Source organism: Cricetulus griseus (assembly GCF_003668045.3).
Source record: "Cricetulus griseus strain 17A/GY chromosome 1 unlocalized genomic scaffold, alternate assembly CriGri-PICRH-1.0 chr1_0, whole genome shotgun sequence".
Classification (NCBI taxonomy): Eukaryota; Metazoa; Chordata; class Mammalia; order Rodentia; family Cricetidae; genus Cricetulus; species Cricetulus griseus.
The window spans coordinates 154,239,479-154,264,611 of record NW_023276806.1 but is presented as its reverse complement, the minus strand read 5'-3'; the positions used below and the strand labels follow the sequence as shown (position 1 = coordinate 154,264,611).

Genomic DNA, 25,133 nt, shown 5'->3' with positions numbered 1-25,133 from the left:
AAGGGCATTTGAGGTAGCCTCTTGACTATTGCTTAGATTGTTAGTTGGGGTCAAGCTTGTAGATCTCTGGACATTTCCCTAGTGCCAGATTTCTCTTTAAGCCTATAATGGCTCCCTCTATGATGGTATCTCTTTTCTTGCTCTCCTCTATTCTTCCCCTGTCTCGATCTTCCTGTTCTCGCCAGTCCTCCTCTCCCCTCCTCTTCTCTCCATCTCTTTCTTCTAACTCCCTCTCCCCTCCCCCATGCTCCCTATTAGCTCAGGAGATCTTGTGCCTTTCCTCTTCTCTGGGCAATCATGTATGTCCTCTTAGGGGCCTCCTGGTTTTCTAGTTTCTCTGGCAGTGTGGATTTAGGCTGCTACTTCTTTGCTCTAGGCCTGAAATCCACATATGAGTTAGTACATACCATTTTTGTCTTTTTTGTGACTGGGTAACCTCACTCAGGATGGTTTATTCTAGTTCCATCCATTTGACTGCGAATTTCAAGATTCCATTGTTTTTTTCTTTTTTCTTTTTCCCCCGCTGAGTAGTACTCCATTGTGTAAATGTACCACATTTTCTCCATCCATTCTTCAGTTGAGGGGCATCTAGGTTGCTTCCAGGTTGTGGCTATTACAAATAATGCTGCTATGAACATAGTTGAACAGATGTTCTTGTTGTATAAATGTGCATCTTTTGTGTATATGCCTAAGAGTGGAATTGCTGGATCTTGTGGTAGACTGAGGAACTGCCATACTGATTTCCAAAGTGGCTGTACGAGTTGGCACTCCCACCAGCAGTGGAGGAGTGTTCCCCTTTCTCCACATCCTCTCCAGCATAAACTATGATTGATATTTTTTGATTTTAGCCATTCTGACAGGAGTATTTGCATTTCCCTGATGGCTAAGGATGTTGGGCACTTTCTTATGTATCTTTTAGCCATTTTAGATTCCTCCATTGAGAATTCTCTATTTAGTTCTGTATCCCACTTTTTAATTGGATTATTTGGTGTTTTAGAGACTAGCTTCTTGAGTTGTTTGCATATTTTGGAAATCAGCCCTCTGATGTGGGGTTGGTGAATATCTTTTCTGGAAAGATGTTTTACATACACTGAGAGAATACAGATGCCAGCACAGATTACTATACCCAGCAAAACTTTCAATCATAATAGATAGAGAATATAAGATAGTTCATGATAAAATCAACTTTAAGCAATATCTACAAATCTATCCTTACACAAGTCACTAGAAGGAAAACTTCAACCTAAAGAGGTTAATCACACAAAGAATCCAAGACAAGAAAATCACCAGAGGACACACACACACACACACACACACACACACACACACACACACACACACACCACCACCACCACCACCACCACCACCACCACCACCAAATAACAGGAATCAGCAATCACTAACTCACTGATAACTCTCAACATCGGTGGTCTCAATTCTCCAATAAAAAGATAGAAACAAACAGAATGGATGTAGAACTAGGATCCATCCTTCTGCTACATTCAGGAAACACACCTTAACATCAAGTATAGACATTCCTGCCAGGCAAAAGGATGGAAAACAATACTCCAAGTAAATGTAGCTAAGAAACAAGCTGGTATAGCCATTTTAATATCTGACAAATAGACTTCAACCCAAAACTAATCAGAAGAGATAGGGAAAAACACTACATACTCATTAAAAGAAAAAAAATCCATCAAAAGGACACTGCAATTCTTAACATCTATGCACCAAACACAAGGACATTCAAGTTCATAAAAGAAACACTACTATGACTAAAATCTTATATTGACCCTTATACACTGATAATGGGAGACTTAATACCCAACTCTTGCCAATCAACAGGTCATTCAGACAAAAACTAAACAGAGAAATGCTGGAGTTAACTAATGTTATAAACCAAATGGACCTAACATGTTTACAGAACATTTCACCCAAACACAATAGAATATTCCTTCTCAGCACCTCATGAAACTTTCTCCAAAACTGGCCACATACTTGGACACAAATCAAGTCTCAATAGATACAAGAAAATTGAAATAATATCTTGCATGTTATATGAGCACCACAAATTAAAGTTGGATATCATCAACAACAGAAACAACAGAAAGCTTACAAACTCATGAAAACTGAACAACTCTACTGAATAAAAAATGGACCAAGAAAAAAAGCAAAGTCTTTCTAGAATTCAATGAAAATGAATACACAACAAACACAAACTTATGGGACACAATGAAGACAGTTCTAAGAGGCAAGTTCATGGCTATACACACACACACACACACACACACACACACACACACACACATTTGGAGCGATCTCATACTATTAACTTAACAACACATTGGAAAGTTCTAGAACAAAAAGGATAAATTACACCCAAAAGGAGTAGACAGCAAGAAATAATCAAATGCAGGGTGAAGTCAATAAAATAGAAACAAACAGACACAAAACAATACAAAGAATCAATGAAACAAAGAGTTGGTTCTTTGGGAAACTCAGTAAGATTGACAAACACCCAAATTAACTAAAAGGAAGAGAATGGATATGAAAATTAGAGATGAAAAGGGGGATATAACAATAGAAAACAAGAAAATCCAGAGATCTATAGAACATATTTATTTTTTTTTAAATACCACTTACCAAGTTAAATCAAGATCAGGTAAACAATATATACAGACCTGTAACCCCTAGTGAAATACAAGCAGCCATTAAAAATCTTCTAACTGAAAAAAGCCCAGGGCCAAATGGTTTTAGCACAGAGTTCTACTGGACTTTCAAAGAGTAGTTAATGCCAATTCTCCTCAAATTATTCCACAAAATAGAAACAGAAGAAACATTGCCCAATTTGTTTTATGAGGCCACAGTTACTCTGATACCCAAGCCACATAAAGACTCAACAAAGAAAGAGAATTACAGACCAATTTCCCTTATAAACATAAGAGCCAAACATTCTTAATAAAATACTTGCAAAGTGATTCCAAGAACACATCAAAAAGATTATCCACAATGATCAAGCAGGCTTTATCCCAAAGATGCAGGGATGGTTAAACATATGTTAATCAAAAAAGCATAATCCACCACATAAACAAATTGAAAGACAAAAACATCACAATTATCTCATTAGATGAAGAAAAGGCCTTGAGACAAAATCCAACACCCCTTAATGATAAAAGTTCTGGAGAGGGGGCTGGAGTGCTGGCTTAGCAGTTAAGAGCACTGGCTGTTCTTCCAGAGGTCTTGAGTTTAATTCCCAGCACCCACAAGACTGTTTACAACCATCTATAACTGTAGTACCATGGGATCTGAAGCCCACTTCTGGTGTGCAGCTATTCATGAAGATAAAATATCCATATTCATAAGATACATAAATAACTATTTAAAAATTTCTGGAGAGATTAAGCATACAGCTGTCGAAACAAATGCAGTTTACATCAAGCTCATAGCCAACATTAACTTAAATGAAGAGAAACTCAGAGCATTTCTCCTAAGATTGGGAATAAGTCAAGGCTGTCCACTTTCTCCATACCAAATTAAATACAGTACTGGAATTATTAGCTAGAGTATGAGCTAATCATACAACTGAAGGAGATCAAGGGGATAGAAATTGGAAGGGAAGAAATTAAAGTATCTTTATTTGCAGATGATATGATAGTATACATAAGTGATCTAAAAATTCTACTGGGAAACTCATACAGCCGATACACACCTTCAGCAAAGTATCTAGGTACAAAATTAACACATAAAAATACCCTTCCAATATACAAATGACAAGTGGACTGAGAAAGGAATCCAGGGAAATAACATTTTCACAATAGCTTTAAATAATATTAAATGTCTTGGAGTAACTCTAGCTAAGCAAATGAAAGACTTGTATGAATAATCCTTTAAGACATTGAAGAAGATCTCAGAAGATGGAAATATCTCCCATGCTCATGGATTGATAAAATGGATATAGTAAAAATGGCTTTCCTACCAAAAGCAATCTACAGATTCAATGCAATCCCCATGAAAATTCCAACACAATTCTTCACGTATCTTGCAAGGACAATTTTCAGCTTCATATGGAAACACACACACACACACACACACACACACACACACACACACACACACACACACACACACACCAGAATATATAAAAAACCCTGAACAATAAAAGAGCTTCTGGAGGAATCACCACACCTTATCTCAAATTGTGCTTCAGACTTATAATACTAAAAACAGCATGGCATAAAAGCAGACATGTTGATCTATGGAATGTAAATGATGATCTAGATGTAAACCCACCACTTATGGACACATGATTTTTTGAGAAAGAACCCATAATACACCCTGGGAAAAAATACAATATCTTCAACAAATGGTGCTGGTCTAACTGAATGTTGGCATATAGAAGAATGTAAATAAATCCATATCTGTCACCCTGCACAAAACTCAAGTACAAGTGGATCAAGGACCTCAACATAAAACCAGATACATTGAATCTGATAGAAGAGAAAGTGCAGAGTAGCTTTGAATGCATTGTCACAGGAGATGACTTTCTGCAGAGAACATTGTTAACACAGGCATTAAGATCAACAATTAAAAAAAAAAAGGGATTACCAGCCTACAATCCACCACCAGAAGAGCTAGGTAACAAGGAGGACCCTAAGAGAAGATTGCTTAGTCCCTTGAAGAAGGGGATGGGAACAAGAACCCCTGAGCAAAGTGGGAGCACAGGGGAGGAGAGGAAGGGAATAGGAAGGGAATAAGGGGAGAGGAAGAAGAGAACAAGAGGACTGAGACAGAGGAGGAATAGAGGAGGGCAAGAAAGGAGATGCCTTGATAGAGGGAGACAGTACAGGTTTGGAGAGAGGTCTGGCACAAGGGATATGTTAGGGGATCCACAGGGATGACCCCAAATAAGAATCTAGACAGTGGTGGACAGGATGCCTTAGATGCCCTTCCCCTACAATGAGATTGGTGTCTACCTTGGTTACCATTCCTAGAGCCTTTATCCAGTAGCTGTTCGAAGCAGAAACAAGCACTCACAGCTAAGCACTGAACCATACTCCTGGAATCCAGTTGCAAAGAGGGAGGAGAGATGAGCAAAGGAGCCAAGACGGTGCTGGAGAAACATGCAGAAACAGTTGACCTAGTGAGAGCATGGAGACCCTAGTCATAAAGCTGGGGAAACAGCATTGGACCAAACCAAGCCCTCTGAATGTGGGTGCCAGCTAGGAGGCCAAGACCTCTAATGGTGGACCCAGTCTTTAACTCTGGAGCACAAATGGACTTGGGGAGCCCATTCCCTATGGAGGGATACTATTGCGGCCCAGATACAGCAAGGAGGGCCTAGGCCCTCCCCCAAATGATATGACATACTCTGAAGGTCCCCCATGGAGGGCCTCACTATCCCTTGTGAGGAGTTGGGGGATAGGTTGGGGGGGTTGGGGGGAACATGGGAGGATGGGAGAGCGAGGGAATGGGGGGATGGATATGTAAATATGAGTGAGTGCCTCTAAAATAAAAAATAATTAAATAAAAAGATCAACAATTAATAAATGCAACCACAGGAAAGTAAAAAAAAAAAAAAACTGTAATGCAAAAGGCACCATTATTTGGACAAAGTGGTAGCCTACAGAATGGGAAAGAATTTTACCAACTATACATATGATAGAGGGTTAATATCTAAAATGTGTAAAGAACTCTAAAGACTAGATATTAAGAAGATAAATAATCCAATTAAAAATGGGGTGCAGATCTAAACAGAGAATTCTCAAAAGAGTAATCTCAAAATTCTGAGAAATACTTCAATGTTCATCCTTAGTCATCAGGGAAATGTAAGTCAAAGCTACATTGAGATTCCATCTTACACCTGTTAGAATAGCTAAATCAATAAAACCAATGACAGTTCATGCTGGTGAAGATGTGGAACAAGGGGAACCCTCAACTGCTGGCAGGAGTGCAAACTTGTATAGTTTCTATGGAAATCAGTGTGACTGTTCCTCGGGAAGATGGGAATGAATCTACCTCAAGACCTAGTTATACCACTCTTGGGCATGTACCCAAAGGATGCTTCATCCTATCATAAGACACTGGACTACAGAGAAAACTGCTGAACTGAATCAGCCGGTATACTTCAAAGATGTATTGACCTCTGTATGAAAACCAGGACATGTGTTACTTTGGGGAAGGGGCTTTGCATCATTTCCACAGGAGAAGAAAAACTTTGGATACCACCAAAGTTGATCAAGATTCGAGTTGAAAAGCTCGGTTTGTGCTCAGGAGTCAAGAATGCTGGCTTGGGTGACTGAAATCATGGCGTTGGCTGGAATGGGCAGCTAGGTCGGTGTCCTGGTGGGACCTGGGCGTATTCCAGAACGGGGCGTAGGCTTGTAACACCCACTGACACCAGATAAAGGTGAAATACCAATACAGAGTCAGGTATAGAAGTTAGGATATTTATTAGGGAGTGCCCTACTTACTCAGAGCAGCTTTGCCAGCCGGCAGGGAATGAGGTAAGTAGAACAAGCTGATGAAGAAAGGGAGGTAGGGATTCCCACATGCCGTGTCCCTCACTCTTAAATCTTTCTCACTTCACCCTGTAGCCAGCCCAGAACAGGCATGATTAGGGTATTCCCTACAGACATCTGCTGAATTATGTTTATTCTGCTCTATTAATAATAGCCAGGAAATGGAAACAACCTAGATGTCCCTCAACAGTAGAGTGGATAAACAAAATGTGGTACCTTTATACAATGGAATATTCCCCACCAATGAAATCATGAAATTCATAGGTAAATAGCCAGAACTAGAAAAAAGATCACCCTGAGTGAGGTACCCGCAGACCCAGATAACAAATATGGTATGCATTTGCTTATGTGAGGATATTTGCTGTTAAGTCAATGATAACCAAGCTACTATCTGTAGAACCACAGAGGTTAGGAATAGATTAAGAGACTAGGGGAAACAGATTTCTCTAGGAAAAGGAAATATAATTCATAGTATGTATGGATGGATATGTGGGGAGGGGGGACTGGAGTGAGGATTAAGCTGAAGGAAGAAGGAAGAAGGGGATGATAGATGGGCTACAGGGAGAGATAGCAAAAATAAGGGGCCATTTAAGGGACAGTATTGAAACCTAATACAGAATCATCCTAAACATATATACATATATGAATGTGAGTTCATATGCCTAAGTCTCTGTGAGTTTATACATATCTAAATAAAATCACCAAATAATGGGGGAGACAGAATCCAAACTGGATATTTCTTGTCACCTAATGGAGCCTCCAGAAGTAGGAATGGTTTATATCTAATTAAGTTCTTGGCCAGAGGGGTCCTATGGTAGTCCCTAAACAATCCAGGGTGTTGCTAAGACTATATTGCTCATCACAATGGCAAGGCCTGATGACAAAGCCCTATTGCTGAAGAACACACCTACACAAATCATTGAACATGAAGTGGAGCTAATGCCTACAGATAGCCTCCATCCCTACATTCTAGCATCTTTAGTACAGGAAGGTACTCTGCACACTACCAGAGGAGAAACATAAACACCAACAAGTTACAGAGGGGTTTATTTACAATTTTGTCCTGACTGAATAATATGCTGGTACAGCATTGGTACAAAGCTTGTGGGAGTAAATGACCTATTTCTGATTCAACTTAAGGCCCACTCTATGAGGCGGAACTCATACCCAATACTACTTGGTGACCAAGAACCTGAGATTAGGTAGGCCAGGGACCTAGTGAGAAAACCCTACTACTGCTCTACTAAAGGAGCATAGCAATAAAATGACTCCTAATGACATTCTGCTATACTCATAGGTCAGTGCTTTGCTCAGCCATCATCAGAGAAGCTTCCTCCTGCAGCAGATGGGAACAAATACAGAGACCCCCAGCCAGACATTATGCAGTGAGAGACCTTGCAACACACAGTCCTAAATGGGATGCCTAAATCATATCCCTCCCTCTCCTCGGGGCTCAGGGAACCCAGTGGAAGAGGAAGAGGAGTGTGAGAGCCAGGGCGGATGGAGGAACCAAGGAAGCAAGGCCCTTGAAATCAAGAGGAATGATTTACATATGAACTTACAAAGACTTAGGCAGCATGCACAGGGTCTGAGCCAGGAGTTCCAGAACTGAAGGGAGAAGTGAACCCATGTCCCCATCCCTAACCCAGGAACCATCTCCAATCAAAAACCACTTGCAAATGAAAGTTTAGTTTTCTCCAATCAAGTCTCATTGGGGAAACAAACTACTCTTAAGGGTCAGCTGCATGCCTAGCAACCAGAAACTAAACTCAGTGGCATTTTTGAGGGTTTCTTATCTCATAACATCAAGACAAATCTTTTTTTATTTTTAATATATATTTATATATTATACAACATATAAAATATTTATCATATATATAATAAAAAGAGAATAGGGGCTGGACAAATGGCTCAGTGGTTAAGAGCAATGGCTGCTCTTTCAGAGGACCCAGCTCATTAGCAGGTTAAACCATGGACCTGGATGAGACAATCAAGGACACGTTATTTATAGAATTTCAACTTGTTTTTATTGATCTTCCAATTTTCCTTGGAAACCTATTCAAGTTGGTTGTCTTTTTGACACCCACCTGGCTTGTCTAATATTAATAGCTCCCTTGCCTTCTCAAATACTGTGTTCTTTCCCTGTCTCTACACGCGCGCGCGCGCGCGCGCGCGCACACACACACACACACACACACACACACACACACACACACACACACACACACACGGCTTAAATTATCCATGCTTTTGCAAGGTTCAGGAGAGGTGCTGGATGCTCCCAGTTGACTTCACTGTATTGATCTTTGTATTTCACAATCCTGCTAAACTTGTCTGTGGGTTTCAGTAGGGTTTTTTATTTGCTTACAATGGACTTCCCAAATAATGTCATCTATAGGGAAAGGAAGTCTTACCTCTTTGGTTTACATATCTTTATTTTTTTACACACATTTACACACATTCTGGCAGCCAGAATGTTCAAGCTAAATAAAAATATTGCTGGGCCTACTGAGAGTTGTATTTCATTGTTTGGCTCTTTTGTGCATGGTACGAGGATTCTAGGAAATCCCTCTGACAGAGAACGAAGCTCCCAGCTCAGTTCATTAAAATGCTAAAGCAGTGGTTGATTTTCAAGTGTAATTTGTTCTTGTAATTGTGGGACAAATGCTACTTGAATGTATTATTAACCAATAGATTTTATTTTAGTACAATTTAAAAGTTATAGAATTTTAAGTAGATTATATACACAGACCTATAAATTCATCTCACCCCACATCCCCACTTCTCCTATTTTTAAGATCTTGCTTTAGTGATACATTTGTTAAATTAATAAACAAATATTAATGTATTATTTTTAGCTAATCTACAGATTATATTGAGATTCACTTTTCTGACCAGTTCTCTAGATTTTGACAAATATACAATAGCTTCAGCATTACAGTGTCATACATAATAGCTCTAGTTTCTTCAGAGTCCCCTGTAGTTGCCTATTTGTTCTAAAATGGCTGGTAGAGAAAGGAGATGATGACTATGAGTTTGGGCCTTAGGTTCAGCTGCAATGACAGGAACTATATCTTGTCTCACTAATCATCTTGGGTAGTCTTTCAAGAGTATGGCTTGATACCCTCTTCAAAGTCTAGACTAGAGTAGACAACAGAACTCAGAGAGCTCCAGGTAGTCTAGGGCACACAGTGTCAAACATGTCTTTTCTGCCCTGTACATTGCATTGCTCATTTCTACTCCTGGTTCTGCTCACACCTGGAATAAATAGTTCTGAGCTTGTATTTACCCACGGCAACACTTATCCAGGCCTTTTATTCCATTTACAGTTTCAGGATCATCTTCAAGACTTGGGAAGCTTGTTTTCCCATAGCAAAGCACATCCCAGAAGCATAGGAGCAGCTACTGTCCCTGCCAGCTACTTTCTTCCCGGTGGGCTACGGAAACAGCCTAAGGACCTCAGTTCTATCTAGCGGACAGCTGTAGGAGGGGCTCTTTCAGCTGCGGCTGAAATGTCCTGCAGCTCTTAGGCATTCAAACCTAAGCTGGCAGCTTGCACAATACTTCTTCACACTGGTTTTCTCCCTCTTGCTCTTCCTGTTCTCCCTATTACACCTCCTTAGATAATTTCACAAATGAGACCAAGACCTTTTCTTGGGTTCTACTTTCAGGGAACCTAAACTAAGAACACTATTATTCAAATGCTTTTGTATATCTTTCCACCTAAGTACTTTAGAAGTTTTTCTAGGCTGTGGTTAAGTAAGTACTTATGAAGACTTATTTGCAAGGTGATGGGAGAACATTTTTAACTTTAGAAATGTAATGTTTTGTCGAGGCAGTAAAGGAGTGGGTGACAGTGACGACTGCTCACCCTGAACCACACAGTGATTACCTTTAACACTTCTATTTGGTAATAGATACAATAAAACATCTGACTTTGATAATATATAACCTATTGGCCAGGCCATAAAAAGAAGTATGTGCTGTTAAATACCATCAATGAATTCCATAACAGAGAATCTTAGTGTTACTTTCTACCAGAACTTTCTTCAAAAAGCTTATGAAACAAATGTGTACTATAATCTTCAAAATAATATATTCATTAAATTGAATAATTAGTCACATTCTCTTATTTTTACATAAAGTCTCCTTTTTGATCAATAAACTCAAACTAACTCCATTTTAGAATGTTCACTGAATCCATCCTAGTATCTGTAGCATTCATAGCAATTTAGGTCGTCCTAGTTTTAATCTCAGAGCATTTTATTTGGTTAACAAAGCATATTGGGACATTATCAAAGCTTTATTTAATTTCATTTTTTGGATAGAGGAAGGTCGGGGCAGGTGTGTGGCCGGCCAGAAGACGATCTTGTCCCTAAGAGCTAGAGTCTCACTCTTCCACAGAACGTAAAATCCACACATCTATGTAATGCTCATCTCAATCCAACTCAGTCACTGAAGGAAGACTCACTATCTGAGCTTTCTTCTATGGCTTTTTCACTTGCACCATTAGGAACTGGAGCATCTGGCTTCCTGAAAAAAGAAAGGGGGGGGGATTTAAAGGTTGTTCCAACTGAAGGCAAACACTTACAAACTGTAAATTAGGTTCTTCTAGAGTACTGTGGCTAATAAATCTGCCAGGTTTGTGTCCCTTGCAGGAACCTCCAGCACTGCACCCCAGTGTGCTGCCTCTGACTTCTGCCCACTGATGGGGATTAAGTGCTATTTCCGCTGAGGCCACAGCACTCCCTGCATCTCATTGCCATGGAGACTGCCATAGACAGAGATGTGATGTGTATAGGCTGGCATGACCAGTGTTAAGTCCCTGCTGCCTCAAGTGCACACTGGGGCACAGATGGGAAAGTTAGGAATGGAAAGAAAAATGAAAGCTGTGGAAATGCAGAAGCAGAAAGGAGTTCACGAATGGCTAAGAAGCACAGGCAATGTGGAAATTCTGTAGGGAAGGAGTACATGGCCTCTAAAGCAGGCTCTTAGTGTCTATGGGATGTTTTCACTAACAAGTTTTTTTTTTTTTTTTTTTTTTTTTTTTTTTTGCTGCTGTTGTTGTTTTTGTGTTTTTCCTCTAGAGAATGAATATAAAAAGTATGAGACGGTTTAAAAAAATACCATCTCAACGACAGCACAGCAGGAAATACCCCAATTTTGTATGAGTGTGCTATACTAAAAGCAAAAATGAAAACTTGATAGGGCTATTAAAAGTCACTTTGAGGGGTTGGACAGATGGCTCAGGTGATAAAGCATTTGTTTTGCAAGCATGAGGACTTGAGTTTGGATCTCCCAAAACCATGCAAAAAGCTAGAAGTGATGACACATTCTTGTAATTCCAGAGGTGGTGAAGTGGGAGGTGGAGACAGGTGAATTCTCGCAGCTTTCTGGTCAGTTAGTCTAACCTACTTGGTGAAGTTCCAGGGCAATGACAGCCTCTGTCTCAAACAAAAGGAGGAATCACACATAGGTTGTCCTCTGCCTCCAGTGGATAAGCACACATGTGCATGTGTACACCCACACCCAGAAACCAGGCCCATATCCCCCCAAAACATAGGGTTGTTTCCAATGGGCTTCAGTAGTTTCTGTGCCAGGAAATGCTACTCTACACTGATGCACTACTACTTAGCTTCTATTCACTTTTACCAGAAAGCAAATTCAACAAAGCAAGTATACTGTTGGAGAAACCAAGAGAGAAAAGGAGGAATAATGAGATTGCTATGTCTTCTTAATTAAAATGACCAGATTTATTTCAGGTCCCTTGGTTATTATTAAAGCTTCAGGAGATTCACTGAGTAGAAATTATCACTAAAATGAGGGAATATATAGTCAGTCTACTTGTTATTTTTAGCTACTCCAAACTATGGCTAAAATACGGCACTACTTTTACTTGTCAAATACAAACTAATGTATTCTTCTGAGCAATTTTAGACTATACCTTTAAGGCAGTGACATGTACACAACAAACAACTCAACAAAGGTCTGAAGCAGCACTTCCAGGTTTGACTGATGCTCTGTCTGCCTAAAATACCAATGCAGGCCCATCAGCTTCACTGGCCTTCACAGTCGCAACGGCCTTAGAAGCAGGAGGCATCATACAGGGCATGCTCTTCCCATTAAGTTTCTTTCTGCTATATAGTTGATGTCTAACATCTCCAGTTTTTTTTTTTTTTGAGACAGGGTCTCACCATGTAGCTCTGAAACTCACTCTGTAGACCAGGCTGGCCTCAAACTCATAGATGTCTGCCTGTCTCTGTCTCCCAGGTGCTGGCTACATTTGCCTTCCATTTTTTGTTAATTTTAAAGGACAAAAATTACTACAGGGAATTACTTCAATACTACATTGAAATTATATTAGTACCTCTACAACTCAAGCAAATAAAGCAATGTACATATTTCTCTAAATAGGCACTATTTATAAGAAACAGGTTGGCCAGGCATTGGTGGCACACACCTTTAATCCCAGCACTCGGGAGGCAGAGGCAAGTGGATCTCTGTGAGTTCGAGGCCAGCCTGGTCTCTAGAGCGAGTGCCAGGATAGGCTCCAAAGCTACACAGAGAAACCCTGTCTGAAACAAACAAACAAACAAACAAACAAACAAAAAAACAGATTGGCTGGGTAGGATGATACAAGCCTATAATCTCAGGATTTGGAAGGATGAAACAGGAGGATTGCTGTTGAGTTTATGGTCACCCTGGCCTTCCCAGCAAAATCTTGTGTCAAAAAGACAAAACAGATTAAAAAAAAAAATTAAAGGTAGCTCGGCAGTGGTGGTGCATGCCTTCAATCTCAACGCTTAGGAGGCAGAGGCAGGCGGTTCTCTGTGAGTTCCAGGCAAGCCTGGTCTACAGTGAATTCCAGGACAGCCAGAACTACACAGAGAAACTGTCTCAAAAAAACCAAAACCAAAACAAACAAACAAAATCAAAAGAACCAAAAAAAGTTAAATAAAGTCTAGAAAGGAGCAAAACTTAAAATGTAGCGTGTAATGTGAGCATTTGAATAATATTAATCCTTCTGAGCCACAAACATAAGAGGTTGTTACATTGTCTTCTACAATTGTTTTCTCTAGTGATTTATAGTTTTCATTGTCATCAGCAGCTGCTTTACCTGCACCTCTGGCCAATTGATAATGTGATCCTTTTTCTGAAGATCTACCTGTTCAGGACATCTCACATAAATGAGATCATAGGATGCCCGCCCACTGTGCCTGGGTTCTTTCAACTAGCATGGAATATTGAAAATTTATCCATGTTGCAGCATTACAACATGCCATTGTTTTTCCTGATGAATAGTATTCTATTGTATACATACACCATATTTTGCTTATCCATCATCTAATGAAAGACATCAAGGTTGTTTTACTACTTTGTACACTGTGAATATCTGTGTACAAATTTTCCAATGAATACCTATTTCTGGAGCATATGGCAACTGTGCACGTTAAGCAATTTCATGTACATTTCTTCAACATGACACTATGTTACAGAAGGATATCTCCTACAATATAAACTGCATGCTGAGCACACTCACCCATATTCTCTTCTCCCTCCCTAATCCCACTTGTCCATTTTGTTCCCCTTGACAGTTCTGCTTCTACTTTCATGCCATATACATGTATGACTACACATATCGATATATAATCCAGGAACTATAATTAAGAGAAAATATATTTATCTTTATTATTGTTGAGACAAGGTTTCTCTGTGTAACAGTTCTGGCTGTCCTGCCACTCATTCTGTAGACCAGGCTGGCCTCGAACTCAGAGATTTGTCTGCCTCTGTCTCTTGAGTGCTGGGATTAAAGGTGTTGTGCCACTATAGCCTGACTACATATTCATCTTTTTTTTTTTTTCCCTGCATTGGTGTTTTTTTCGGGCATGTATGTCAGTGTGAGGGTATCAGACTTGTAGTTACAGACAGTTGTGAGCTGCCATATGGATTCTGGGAATTGAACCCGGGTCCTCTGGAAGAGCAGTCAGTGCTCTTAACCACTGAGCTATCTCTCCAATCCCACATATTTATCTTTTTAAGAAAGAGATTTATATTTAATTAAGGTCTGAGTATAGGTTTGTGTGTTTGTGGTCAGGTGCCTACAGAGGCCAGGGGAAGGTATCAGACCTCCTAGAGCTGGGATTACAGGCAGTTGTTTGTTGCAGTATTGGTTTTTGTTTGGAGTTCTTTGCAGATTGTTGACATTAGTCGTCCATGAAAAGTGCAGTTAGCAAAGATCTCCCATCCTGTAGGCTGTCTGTTCACTGGGTTAACTGTCTCCTGTGCTTATAGATCTTCCTATTCTTATTCAGAAAGCCCCTGCCCCAAAGTGATTTCCCCACACTTTCCTCTAAATATTTTAGAATTCCAGGTCATACATGAAGGCCTTTGATTCATTTGGAACACACACACACACACACACACACACACACACACACACACGCAGAAGAAGGAAGGAACAAGGAGAGAGACAGAAGGAAAGAGATATACTTTCATTCTTCTTTCACACGTGGATGACTGCTTTCCCATGACCATTTATTAAAGAGGCTGTTTTGTTTTTCTTTTGTCATCTTTGTTAAAAACAAGGTGGCTGTTGCTATGTGGGTTTATACTTGAGTCTCCATTCTGTTCCATTGACCTATGTGTCACTATTATGGCTCTCCATATACACAGGAATCAGGTATGGTGATGTCTCCAGCCTCACTCCCTTCGCTGTGGACTGTTTTTCCTACCTGGGATCTTCTGCACTTCTAAATTAATGTTAAGATGGTTTTCTACTTCTCTGAAGAATGATATTGGGGAATCACATTGAATCTGCAGATTGCAGTGGTAGGACAACCATTCTCATAACAGTAATTTTCCCAATTCTATCCACTTCATACGTCAGTCACATGATACAGGCCTGGTCAATTATAGCAAGTTGTTTTTCTGGGGACTCAAGCATGTGCAATCAGAATGTTACTTTAGAAACCAGCTTTGGGTTATGGAGCAGAAGAAGTGTTTTTTTTTATTCACTGGCAAAACCCAAAAATTCCTGATGGCTCCCTTCCTTGGATTCCAACAGGGAAGTTCCCAGCAGTAAGAGGGTTATGGTATAGTGAGAAGGGAGGAGAGGAAGATGTCCGCAGCCAGTCAGCCCCGAGCCTCTGGGCCTCTCCATCCTGTCCAATGTCTGCACTTCTCAACTATGAGCCAGTAACTCCCCTTTTTGCTCAAGCTAGTTTAAATGGGTTTTATAGTTGTGAACATGAAGAGAGTTTTAAAACACATATATTGTTGATTTAATATTTTTTTGGTAAATGAAGACTTTGTGTTTAAAACCATAGACACTTAAAGGATATAAAATTCAAATAACTTTCTTTGGGAAAATATGCAGGTAGTTTAAATTCACTTTTTAATTTTCTTTACCTCTAAAGCCGTTGAATTTAATGAAAACTGTATAACAAAATATTGTTAGAATAACTATGGCTGAACAGAAGGTGGTGGAGAGAGGGTGCAGTATTTACTCAAATGGCTTTCCTATAGGTTTTCAATGTCATAATAAAATTATAATGTCATATGATATTTTTGTAAATTAGTGGTCTGTCAGAGCTCTACATTATAGCAACAGGAACTCTTGAGGGAAGAACAAACTCTAGTAGAGACAGCACTGGTGAAATACAAACCTCAAGACTCCACCCCTAGATGAACAGCTACAGGTAATCAATAGCAGCTGTGAAAGGAAAATTGGGTTATCCAATCCCAAATGGTCAGTCTAAAACATACACATATGAACAACACTAAATGGATCTAGTAGGATAGATATATGTGTGTGTATATATACATATATATAGTTAGAATATATATACACATGTGCATATACATATACACATGCACTACAGTTAGTGTATATATATATATGTGTGTGTATACATATGAATTGTGTGTATATATACATAATACACACACACACACACACACACACATATATATATATATATTAATTATAGAAGAGGTCATAAATTGGAGGGAGCTGGTGGCTACAGAAGGAACTGAAGAGAAGAAAGAGGAGTAGAGATGATTAAAAGAAAAATATAACTTATATGCTTAATTTTCAAAATAATAAAAGTAAAAAATTAGACAAAGTTGGGATGACAGTGTATCTCGTTAGTGGAGTGTGTGTTTATGATTTCTGAGTGCTAGGTACATGTCCCAACATAAATGTCCCATACATTTTAGGTACATGTCCCAACACAAATGTCCCATACATTCTAGCTGTTAGCTGCTAGTAAGCAGTTGAGAACTGTAATTAAAAAATATTGAATGAGTGAAAAACAAGACCAAATAAATCCCACCTATAATTTGGAATGGAGATCTATTTTTAATCAGTTTAAATGAAATCTTTGCTCTGTCATGTGGTTGGGCAGCAGAGAGCCAACAAAAATACTGATTAATATGGGATTTCCTTGGGGAACAGGAAGACATTCCTGGCCTCACGGTGACTTACTGATGAGCAGGGTAAAGTGGTCACTCTTATCTACTCTACTAGTGAGGATGGCAGATATGACCAGTGTTAGCTGACATGGCTCTGTTCAGGGCCAACAGAGCAACTTGAACTCAATTGGATCAAAATCCATAGGGACCACACTGTACCTCACCCCATCCCCCAGACTAGGAGGATGGCCAGCTAAAGTCTGCTCTTAAGTGGTGTCTTAGTCAGTTTCTCCTGCTGTGGATGAAACACCATGACCCAAAAGCAAGTTGGAGAAGAAAGTTTATTTGGCTTATACTTCCATATCACTGCTTATTATCAAAGAAAGTCAGGACAGGAACTCAAGCAGTGCAGGAACCTGGAGGCAAGAGCTGATGCAGGGGAATGCTGCTTACTGGCTTTCTCCCCATGGCTTGCTCAGCATGCTTTCTTAGAAAGAGGATCATCAGCTCAGGGATGGCATTACCCACAATGGGTGCCCTCTCCATTGATCACTAATTAAGAAAATTCCCTATCACCAGGTCTTATGGAGGCATTTTCTCAATTGAGGCTCTCTCCTCTCTGATAACTCCGGCTTATGTCAAGTTGACATAAAACCAGTCAGGACAGATACCATGGAGCCCAGGTGAACAGCACCCAACTAGTGTGCTCAGCTCCAGATCCAATCCCCAACACAGGGTAAAAATGAAGTCTCTTCTTTGCTATATAATTGGAAATAGAGAGTTCCAGTTTGAAAAAACAGGGTATAATTTTAAAAGGTCATACATATTCTGTGTATGAAATATGTCCTAATGGTACACAGGCAACTCAGGATTATAACCAAGATGTGAACCCACAGCTTGGTAAATCCATGGTTTAAAACATTCACAATCACCGTCACTAAACACTCACCGCTTGTCCAGAGCTCTTCTGAGCACCTATATCATTACTGAGGATCTGAACCATTCTACTTTCCATTACAGATCAATATCCATGGTTCCAGAGATAGAAAGTGGCAGGGCAGACTTTCAGTGTCTAGTGTTATGTTGCCTGGGCCTCTCTTAATCACCATGAACTTGCTCCTGAGATGCCCTGGACCAAAGGCCCATCTGTCATCCCAGAGGCACAAACGTAGTCATTACTAGGTAATACTAGTATTACTTCTGAAACATGGCGGGGTGAAACTTTTGTTTGCTGGTAAGGAAATCTAGGCATCGATTGAGGGAATTTTAAAAGCATGATCTACTCATTCTGTACTTCTGGATACAACATTAAAGAAGATTGATCTCTGAATAAAGATTAATTAAAAGTTTCAATTTTCCCCTTAAATTAAGTAAGTACAACAGTGACATTCCAATGTCTTTTTATGCCAGTGGCACCAAAACTACTTTTGAGAAGCTGAGGATACAAAAATAATTAAAACAATTAGAAGTTTCAAACAAATACTTATTCAATAATTATCAAACATTTTTGTCAGTTTTATAGACATCTCAAATTCAAGGATAGGCATAATTTTCCAGTCAAACTGCCAGGCTTTATCACGTAAACTTTTACTTTAAAACAGTGTGTTTTTGGTTTCCACCTTTTGATTACAACAGCCAGCCCAACAACATGCTTAGTGACCGGTGTTTATTTCTTCCTTGACTTCAGTTCTGTTCTCTGTCTGGACCAGACAGATCTAGACTAGCTCTTCCAACAGTTATATGAGTTTGTCTTACTACCTGGAGCTAATAAAACCAGAAAGTGTATGTTTATACTTTTAAAGAAAAGAGAATCAGGACACTCTTTACTCAAAGTTCTTGGATGAGGTTTCTTTTGTACCTAAGATTCTAAATAAAACTATGTTCCCCTTGGATGGTACATTTCCTTCACGTGAACATCACGTCAAACTTCTCTCCCCAAGTGAAGGTCCCTAACTTGTGTAACCCCAATTCCACAGCACAAGAATTCTCCTGTGAACAAAGTGGCTGTTACACTAAATGGAGATGGAAATAGTTGGAGTGGTGATTGCTTAAGTGCATCAGTCTTCTCCAGCCAGTGCCCCCAGTGGCTAGTGGCATAAACCTATGAGGTAATAGGTCAGAAGTCAGCCTGTAGGCTGTGGTTGAGGAGCAGCTTTTCTGTAAGGCCATGCTGTTACTGGAATCTTACCCTACAACTTGGCATCCACCTCACAAACTGAATGTTTCTCAACATTTATGGACAATGACATACACATATTTGCTAAGGGTGATATAAGAGCACACCCTGTGTGTGTGTGTGTGTGTGTGTGTGTGTGTGTGTGTGTGTGTGTGTGTGTGTGTGTGTGTTTCTCCTCTCGATACTTACAGATCTCTTAGGGTGACAATACCTAATACCCTTATAGAATAAGGAGTTAGCTAGGCCAGTAAGATTGGGGGAAGGAGTCCTAAGAGTGTTAAAACAGCATATAAATACGCCAAAAGGGAATAGAAAGATGATCTATCCAGAGAAATACAGGTCATTTGCAATGGCCGCACAAAATGAACATGTACAGAACCAGCAAGAGCAAGAAAAATACTCTGGACACAATGGGCAAAGCATTTACACGCAACAGTTAGACACTGTATGTTGAAAGCAAGAGTCAAGTAATGAACAAATATACTTGGCTTTATTGAGATGGCTTGAAAGAGAACACAGAAACAAATCAGGTGCTATTGAAATGATTCAGGTGAGAAATGATGAGAGCCAGAACAAACAGCAATAGGCATGCAGGCACGTGGTAAAAGCTAAGCAATATTTAGAGTGAGAAAAATCATAGTAACTGGCATAGTGGGGTAGGGAAGAGGGAAGAAGCAAAGGTGATCTTCAGGTTGCTAGTGTGAAAAGTGTGAATAGTGTGAGTGAAAGAATAATGAACCAGACTTTGTATGGGAGAGAGATGAATGAAGCCCCAGTGGCCGAGGAATGTTATCCAGCCTGTGGGATGCTTACAGGACACTGGCTTTCCTGTCTCTCCAGAGTGAAATATCATCATTTTAAAGGTCATTTTTGCTATTTGTTATTATTTATGACCTATTACGTATTTCTAGAAGCAGAAAGAATCCCAATCGATGGTAAATGTACTTATGATCACACAAATCAAGTACTAAAATAGATGAGATCCAAATGTTCAATTCTTATTAAAATACATGCCACAATCCATTTACTTTTAAAATGTCAGAAACAATTTCCAGAACACATATTAAACATTCCAGATATGCTTTGTTCAATTCACCAAGCCATGCTATTATAGTCAATCCTTTTGCCATTTGGAAACACACCAAATGAACATACATGTTAGAAAATCCATTGTTGGCAGCTTTTAAGGCATTCTTGAATTTCACATTTTTAAAGATAAAATACGAGAAGATGACTTTTATGGTATTTCATTTCCAAAATGCACACCTTTTCTTGAAGCACTGGAGCCAAGAAAAATTCCAAAGCATACTGCTAGCACAGTTTGAATGCCCGGGTAACACAGGGGTGAACAAAAGTTCCAACTACACAGACTCTTTACAAGTATCTGGAGACTTATAAAGCAGAAGGCTTGTGAGGAACCCGTTAAGATATATAATTTATTGAAATGAACCACATGGTCATGGTGGCTTGGATGTAATGAATTATCATCAACGTTTTGAGCTGTGATTTCTTAGCATTTCTAAAAATTTTTATAATACACATTCAAGTTGGCATCTCTTTCATAATAACCATTAATATGCACCTAGGATACTGTTTATCCAAGTTACTTCTCAGCCTTTCTTAATCTAGGTCACCATAAAATACATTTCTTATGTATTATGACCTTATGCAAAAAAAGAGGTGTACAATATCTTATCACATCACTCCCAAAGGAGAAGTTAGCATGGGAAAAAAACCAACAAAAACCCCAGATGCCTCTCTACCAAATTCTGACCAGTTTCATCAATGAATTTCATCTCTTGAAGGGCTGGTTATAGTAGCCTAGGATATTTTCTTTCCCCTTTCCTTTTTTTTTTTTTTTAACATAGCAGCAGCACAATTTATGATAATGATATTCTCAGCTATAAAACACAGTATAGAAAACAGTAGAGAGAACCTGAAGTATTTTTTGTTACAATTGACAGATTTAGTACCTTATCTATATGATTTTATTAGAAATATTACTTACTCAAGGAGGTCCGGATCCAGCCCTTCTGATATCATTTTGTTTCTGATTGCCATTACTGGAACACCCTAAACAAAAGTCAAGAGATAATAACTCAGTTATAAGAAAGCCTTCTTCCTTCATTATTTCCTTGAACAACCTAAATACACTGAGGTACCTCATTATCTTTTTTTTTTTTTTTTTTTGGTTTTTTTGAGACAGGGTTTCTCTGTGGCTTTGGAGGCTGTCCTGGAACTAGCTCTTGTAGACCAGGCTGGTCTCGAACTCACAGAGATCCGCCTGTCTCTGCCTCCTGAGTTCTGGGATTAAAGGCGTGTGCCACCACCACCTGGTGTGGTACCTCATTATCTAAAGAAGGTCTCTCTTTGCTTCTACTATTGTATGTGCAAAGCATCTGAATGACCTCAGGGCACAGTTCATACTGACCTGATGGAATCAGCACCATCTAAGCCACATAAACCTAAACCAAGACACAGGAACTAGCTGATCCCCACTTCCACTGTGCAGGATGAGGAGTTTACATTCTCAGCCAAGGAAAGAAATCATGGACAGCTCAGATGGCTAACCTGATAGAATGAATAGTTAATTATGCCTTTCAAATAAAAACAAAGGTTTGAGAACTTTTCAAAACATAGTATATACCAATGTAAATGTCCATGTAATAAGCAAACATCCTGATTTCATTCAGACACCTTAGGAATGTGGGATTCAAGCAATATATAATACATTTTCTCCACACCACTACAAACATGAAGCTAGGAAAATAGAGGTGGTAAACTGAAAAACACTGAGAATATATGAACATCTGCATTCAGGTTAAGAATTATCACAGTAGTAAGAAAAGGGTACATTAGAAGTGAATACAAATGTATTTGAGAAAAGAACTCATTTAATGAGTAAACAAACTCACCTCACTGAATGTGGATGTCTCAAAACCTTTGGTAGCAGTAAAGAGGTTCTAAAGTAGCACACTCCAAAATGAATTCAAAGTAAAATGCATGATGAAATCTGAGGGGTTCTGTCAGTACTTGCCTGTGTTGTAGCATGTAGCTCTACTGAAGCCTTGGTTCTCAACATACAGCCCTGTGTATACTATCAAGCCATATGGTATTAGTAATGCTACCTGAAACACCTCTGCTTGGATTCACTACTACTGTATGTTATGAGTAGCAGTAACTTTTTTTTATGCTTTTATAGAAACAATGGTTTAATTATGGAAAACAAACTTTAGTCATAATTTCTCATAGTTGTTCCTCAACATGTAAGTGTCAACATAGTGCATTTGGGTTGTGGCATGTTCAGATTGTTTGAAGTTAAGAACTACTGTTGGAGTTTCATTAAAAACAGAATAGTTTGGGTTGAAGACGATTCAATGGTAAAGAGTGCTTGCAGCTCTTCTAGAGGCCCAGAGCTTGGTTCCCAGCACCTGGAGTAGAGTAACCAAGAGGTTAAGACAAGTCCTACTTTTGAAATATATTTTCTAAAACTAAGACTCGAGTAAAATAGATTTAAAACCCAAACTTACTACTTAACTTTATAAGAGGGATTAGTGTAGGTGTCCACCCTTCTCAGAGAAGCTTCTTTAAGCAGTGGGTGGTAGTTTGTAGAACCACAACTGGTCAATGCACAGAGCACAAGTGCCTGTGGAGCTCAGCTCCTAGTGGGACCTTCATATCACACCCACCATGATAACTACTTCATGGATGAGCTCTCAGTTTCCTTGGCTGCCTTCACAAAACCAGTACAAAGGGAAGCACAGACAGGGGGTCAGAGGGAGTGGGGGGGGGGCTCAGCAAGTACCACAGCTAACAGAACAGCTCTTGGCAGGTGTTGGCTGCGTGGGAGGGAGAGTCAGTTTTCTTTAGGAAAATGGCCCCTGGAAGGCTCCCATGCTCCAGTGGCTGGCCCTACACCCAGGCACTACTTGTAGCACTAATGGTGTCATAGGTTTAAAACATTACAAAGGACATGAGTGAAAGCTGGGAGATCTGGGGGTGGTGATGGGATCTATTTATTCAGGATAACAATGAAGAAGTTTAGAACATTTCATTTTCCAAAAGCACTGACGTTCGAAGGACAAGATGGAAAAGAGCAGAGTTCACGCCATAGTTCCTAAGAGCAACAACAGAAAGATCCAAACAAGTGCTCAGCTTCTCTTAAGTATGATCTGATGTCAGAAGGTCTTTCTGCAAGCACAACCGTGTGATTTATTTATCATATGTTAGCATAAGCCACGGGACATCACTGGAAAGGTTACAAAAATAAATTACAAACCCCAGAGAACAGAAGGGAAGAAAAATGAGGTTAAACAAAACAAAACAAAACACAAAGCAAAACCCACCAGCGTCTCCTAAAATATAGCACAAAAAGTGTATATATGGGACATGGGGAGAGAGATGGGTGGAAATTCATAAGCGAGAGCCAGGCATGTTGGTAGAATCAGATAAACTCCTCATTTTAACAGATTCATGGAACTGGTTAGAGTGAAAGAATAATAGACATCTGAGCCCAAAGCTCTGTATTTTAACGTGACTTTTCTGGAACCAGTTACAGAACACTGAAATACCCAAACTTCAGTGAGTCTTTCGTCTCTTTTGTGTATGGATACAGATAAAGGAAAATACACCTATTTTTTCAACCGTCTGCCCTGCAGACACTTCTAATCACACCTTGATGTAAATCTCATAAAGCTTGATTAAAAAAAGAAAAACAAAAACAAACAAACAGAACAACAAAACCTGAAGCCCTCCGAGTGGACCTGCTGTTGTGTGTGTAGTGATGCTGCTCGGCAATCTGCTGTTTGCAACATTGTTGTTAGGACGCCAAGTAACAAGAGTCTGGTTTGTGAACCATCAAAAAGAAGTGTCCAACTTCTAATCATGAAGAGACAAAGCTACTGGTGGTCTAAGGAGGACACAGGAGACCTGGAAATGAAGTCTACGGAACTGTGGGGTTTTCTTTGGCAAGTGATAAGGGCAGCCTGTCCAACACAAGTAATGAGGAGAGGAGGCAGCCACGGGTCTGCATTTGCGTCACTGGAGAAAGTGTGTAAAGAAGCTACGCTAATGAAATTAGGATGGCAGCACTAATGGTTAAATGCTAGTTTCTTATATCACAGAAACTGTTTGGGGTTCTCCAGGCCTGCCAATATTTACACAATAATCTCTTATTGTGTTAATGAGAACCATGCTACTAAGTCTCTCTACAAACCATGCTGAAATTTTCCTGAAGTTTTAGATTTGAAGGAAAAAAGAAAAAGGACTTTGCTTCTTGAAAAAAATAACAAAACCAAATCCTTATATTTTAGGCTTTTTTCCCTATCATTTTATAAATTTGAATCCAATAATTTAGATGTAAGAAGTAGAAAATATGAAGTTCCTTACTTATATATAGCAAGCATAATACAAGTCCACGGAGCTGACAGGAAGCAGAATTTGTTTTGTGGAGGGAATGCTGGTGACACCTGGAACTGGAGCACTCCAGACTCAGGCAAAAGGTCCCAAGTCTGCAGCCAGTCTGGGTTACACAGCAAGAGCCTGTCTCAAAACCATTTTTCATTTACAAAGAGAGAGGTGTGTAAAAACTGTAGGATGCTATGGGCTGGAAAAGGAGTCACTACACTTTGATAAGTTTCTTTGACTGGAGGAAATGGACTCAACCATCTCTCTGCCTTCCGATGTTTCAAAAGTGCTATTTCTATTCATTTATTTGTTTGTACCGTTGTTTATTTTGAGACAAGATTTCAGGTAGACCAGGCTTGCCTTTGAATAAATTGTGTAGCTTGGGGCTAGCCTTGAATTCCTGATCCTTCTGCCTCTGCCTCCCAAATTGTGGTATTACAGACATGTATCTCCATTGTTAAAAATGCCACTTTTTATTTATTTTTATTTTATGTGCATTGGTGTTTGCCATGGGTGTTGGGTCCCCTGGAACTGGAATTACAGACAGTTGTGAGTTGCCATGTGGGTGCTAGGAATTGAACATGGGTCCTCTGGAAGAGCAGTTGGTGCTCTTAACCATT

The 25,133-nt window shown here is 39.5% G+C and overlaps 1 protein-coding gene across 5 annotated transcripts in view; it reads right to left on the bottom strand.

The window, feature by feature from the left end:
• Washc3 (WASH complex subunit 3) overlaps positions 1 to 25,133 on the bottom strand; it is a 106,631-nt gene that overhangs the window by 50,343 nt on the left and 31,155 nt on the right. For 3 of the 5 annotated variants that reach the window (XR_004771534.1, XR_004771535.1, XR_004771533.1), the window contains exon 6: positions 21,116 to 21,180. Coding sequence is in view for 2 of the 5 variants with exons in the window: in XM_027392561.2 (XP_027248362.1) it covers positions 10,967 to 11,051; positions 21,116 to 21,180 (150 nt within the window). In the remaining 3 variants the exon portion in view is untranslated. Of the gene's footprint in view, positions 1 to 9,196; positions 11,052 to 21,115; positions 21,181 to 25,133 lie in introns of those variants that run through there. The other 2 variants (XM_027392561.2, XM_027392562.2) reach the window with 1 other exon arrangement.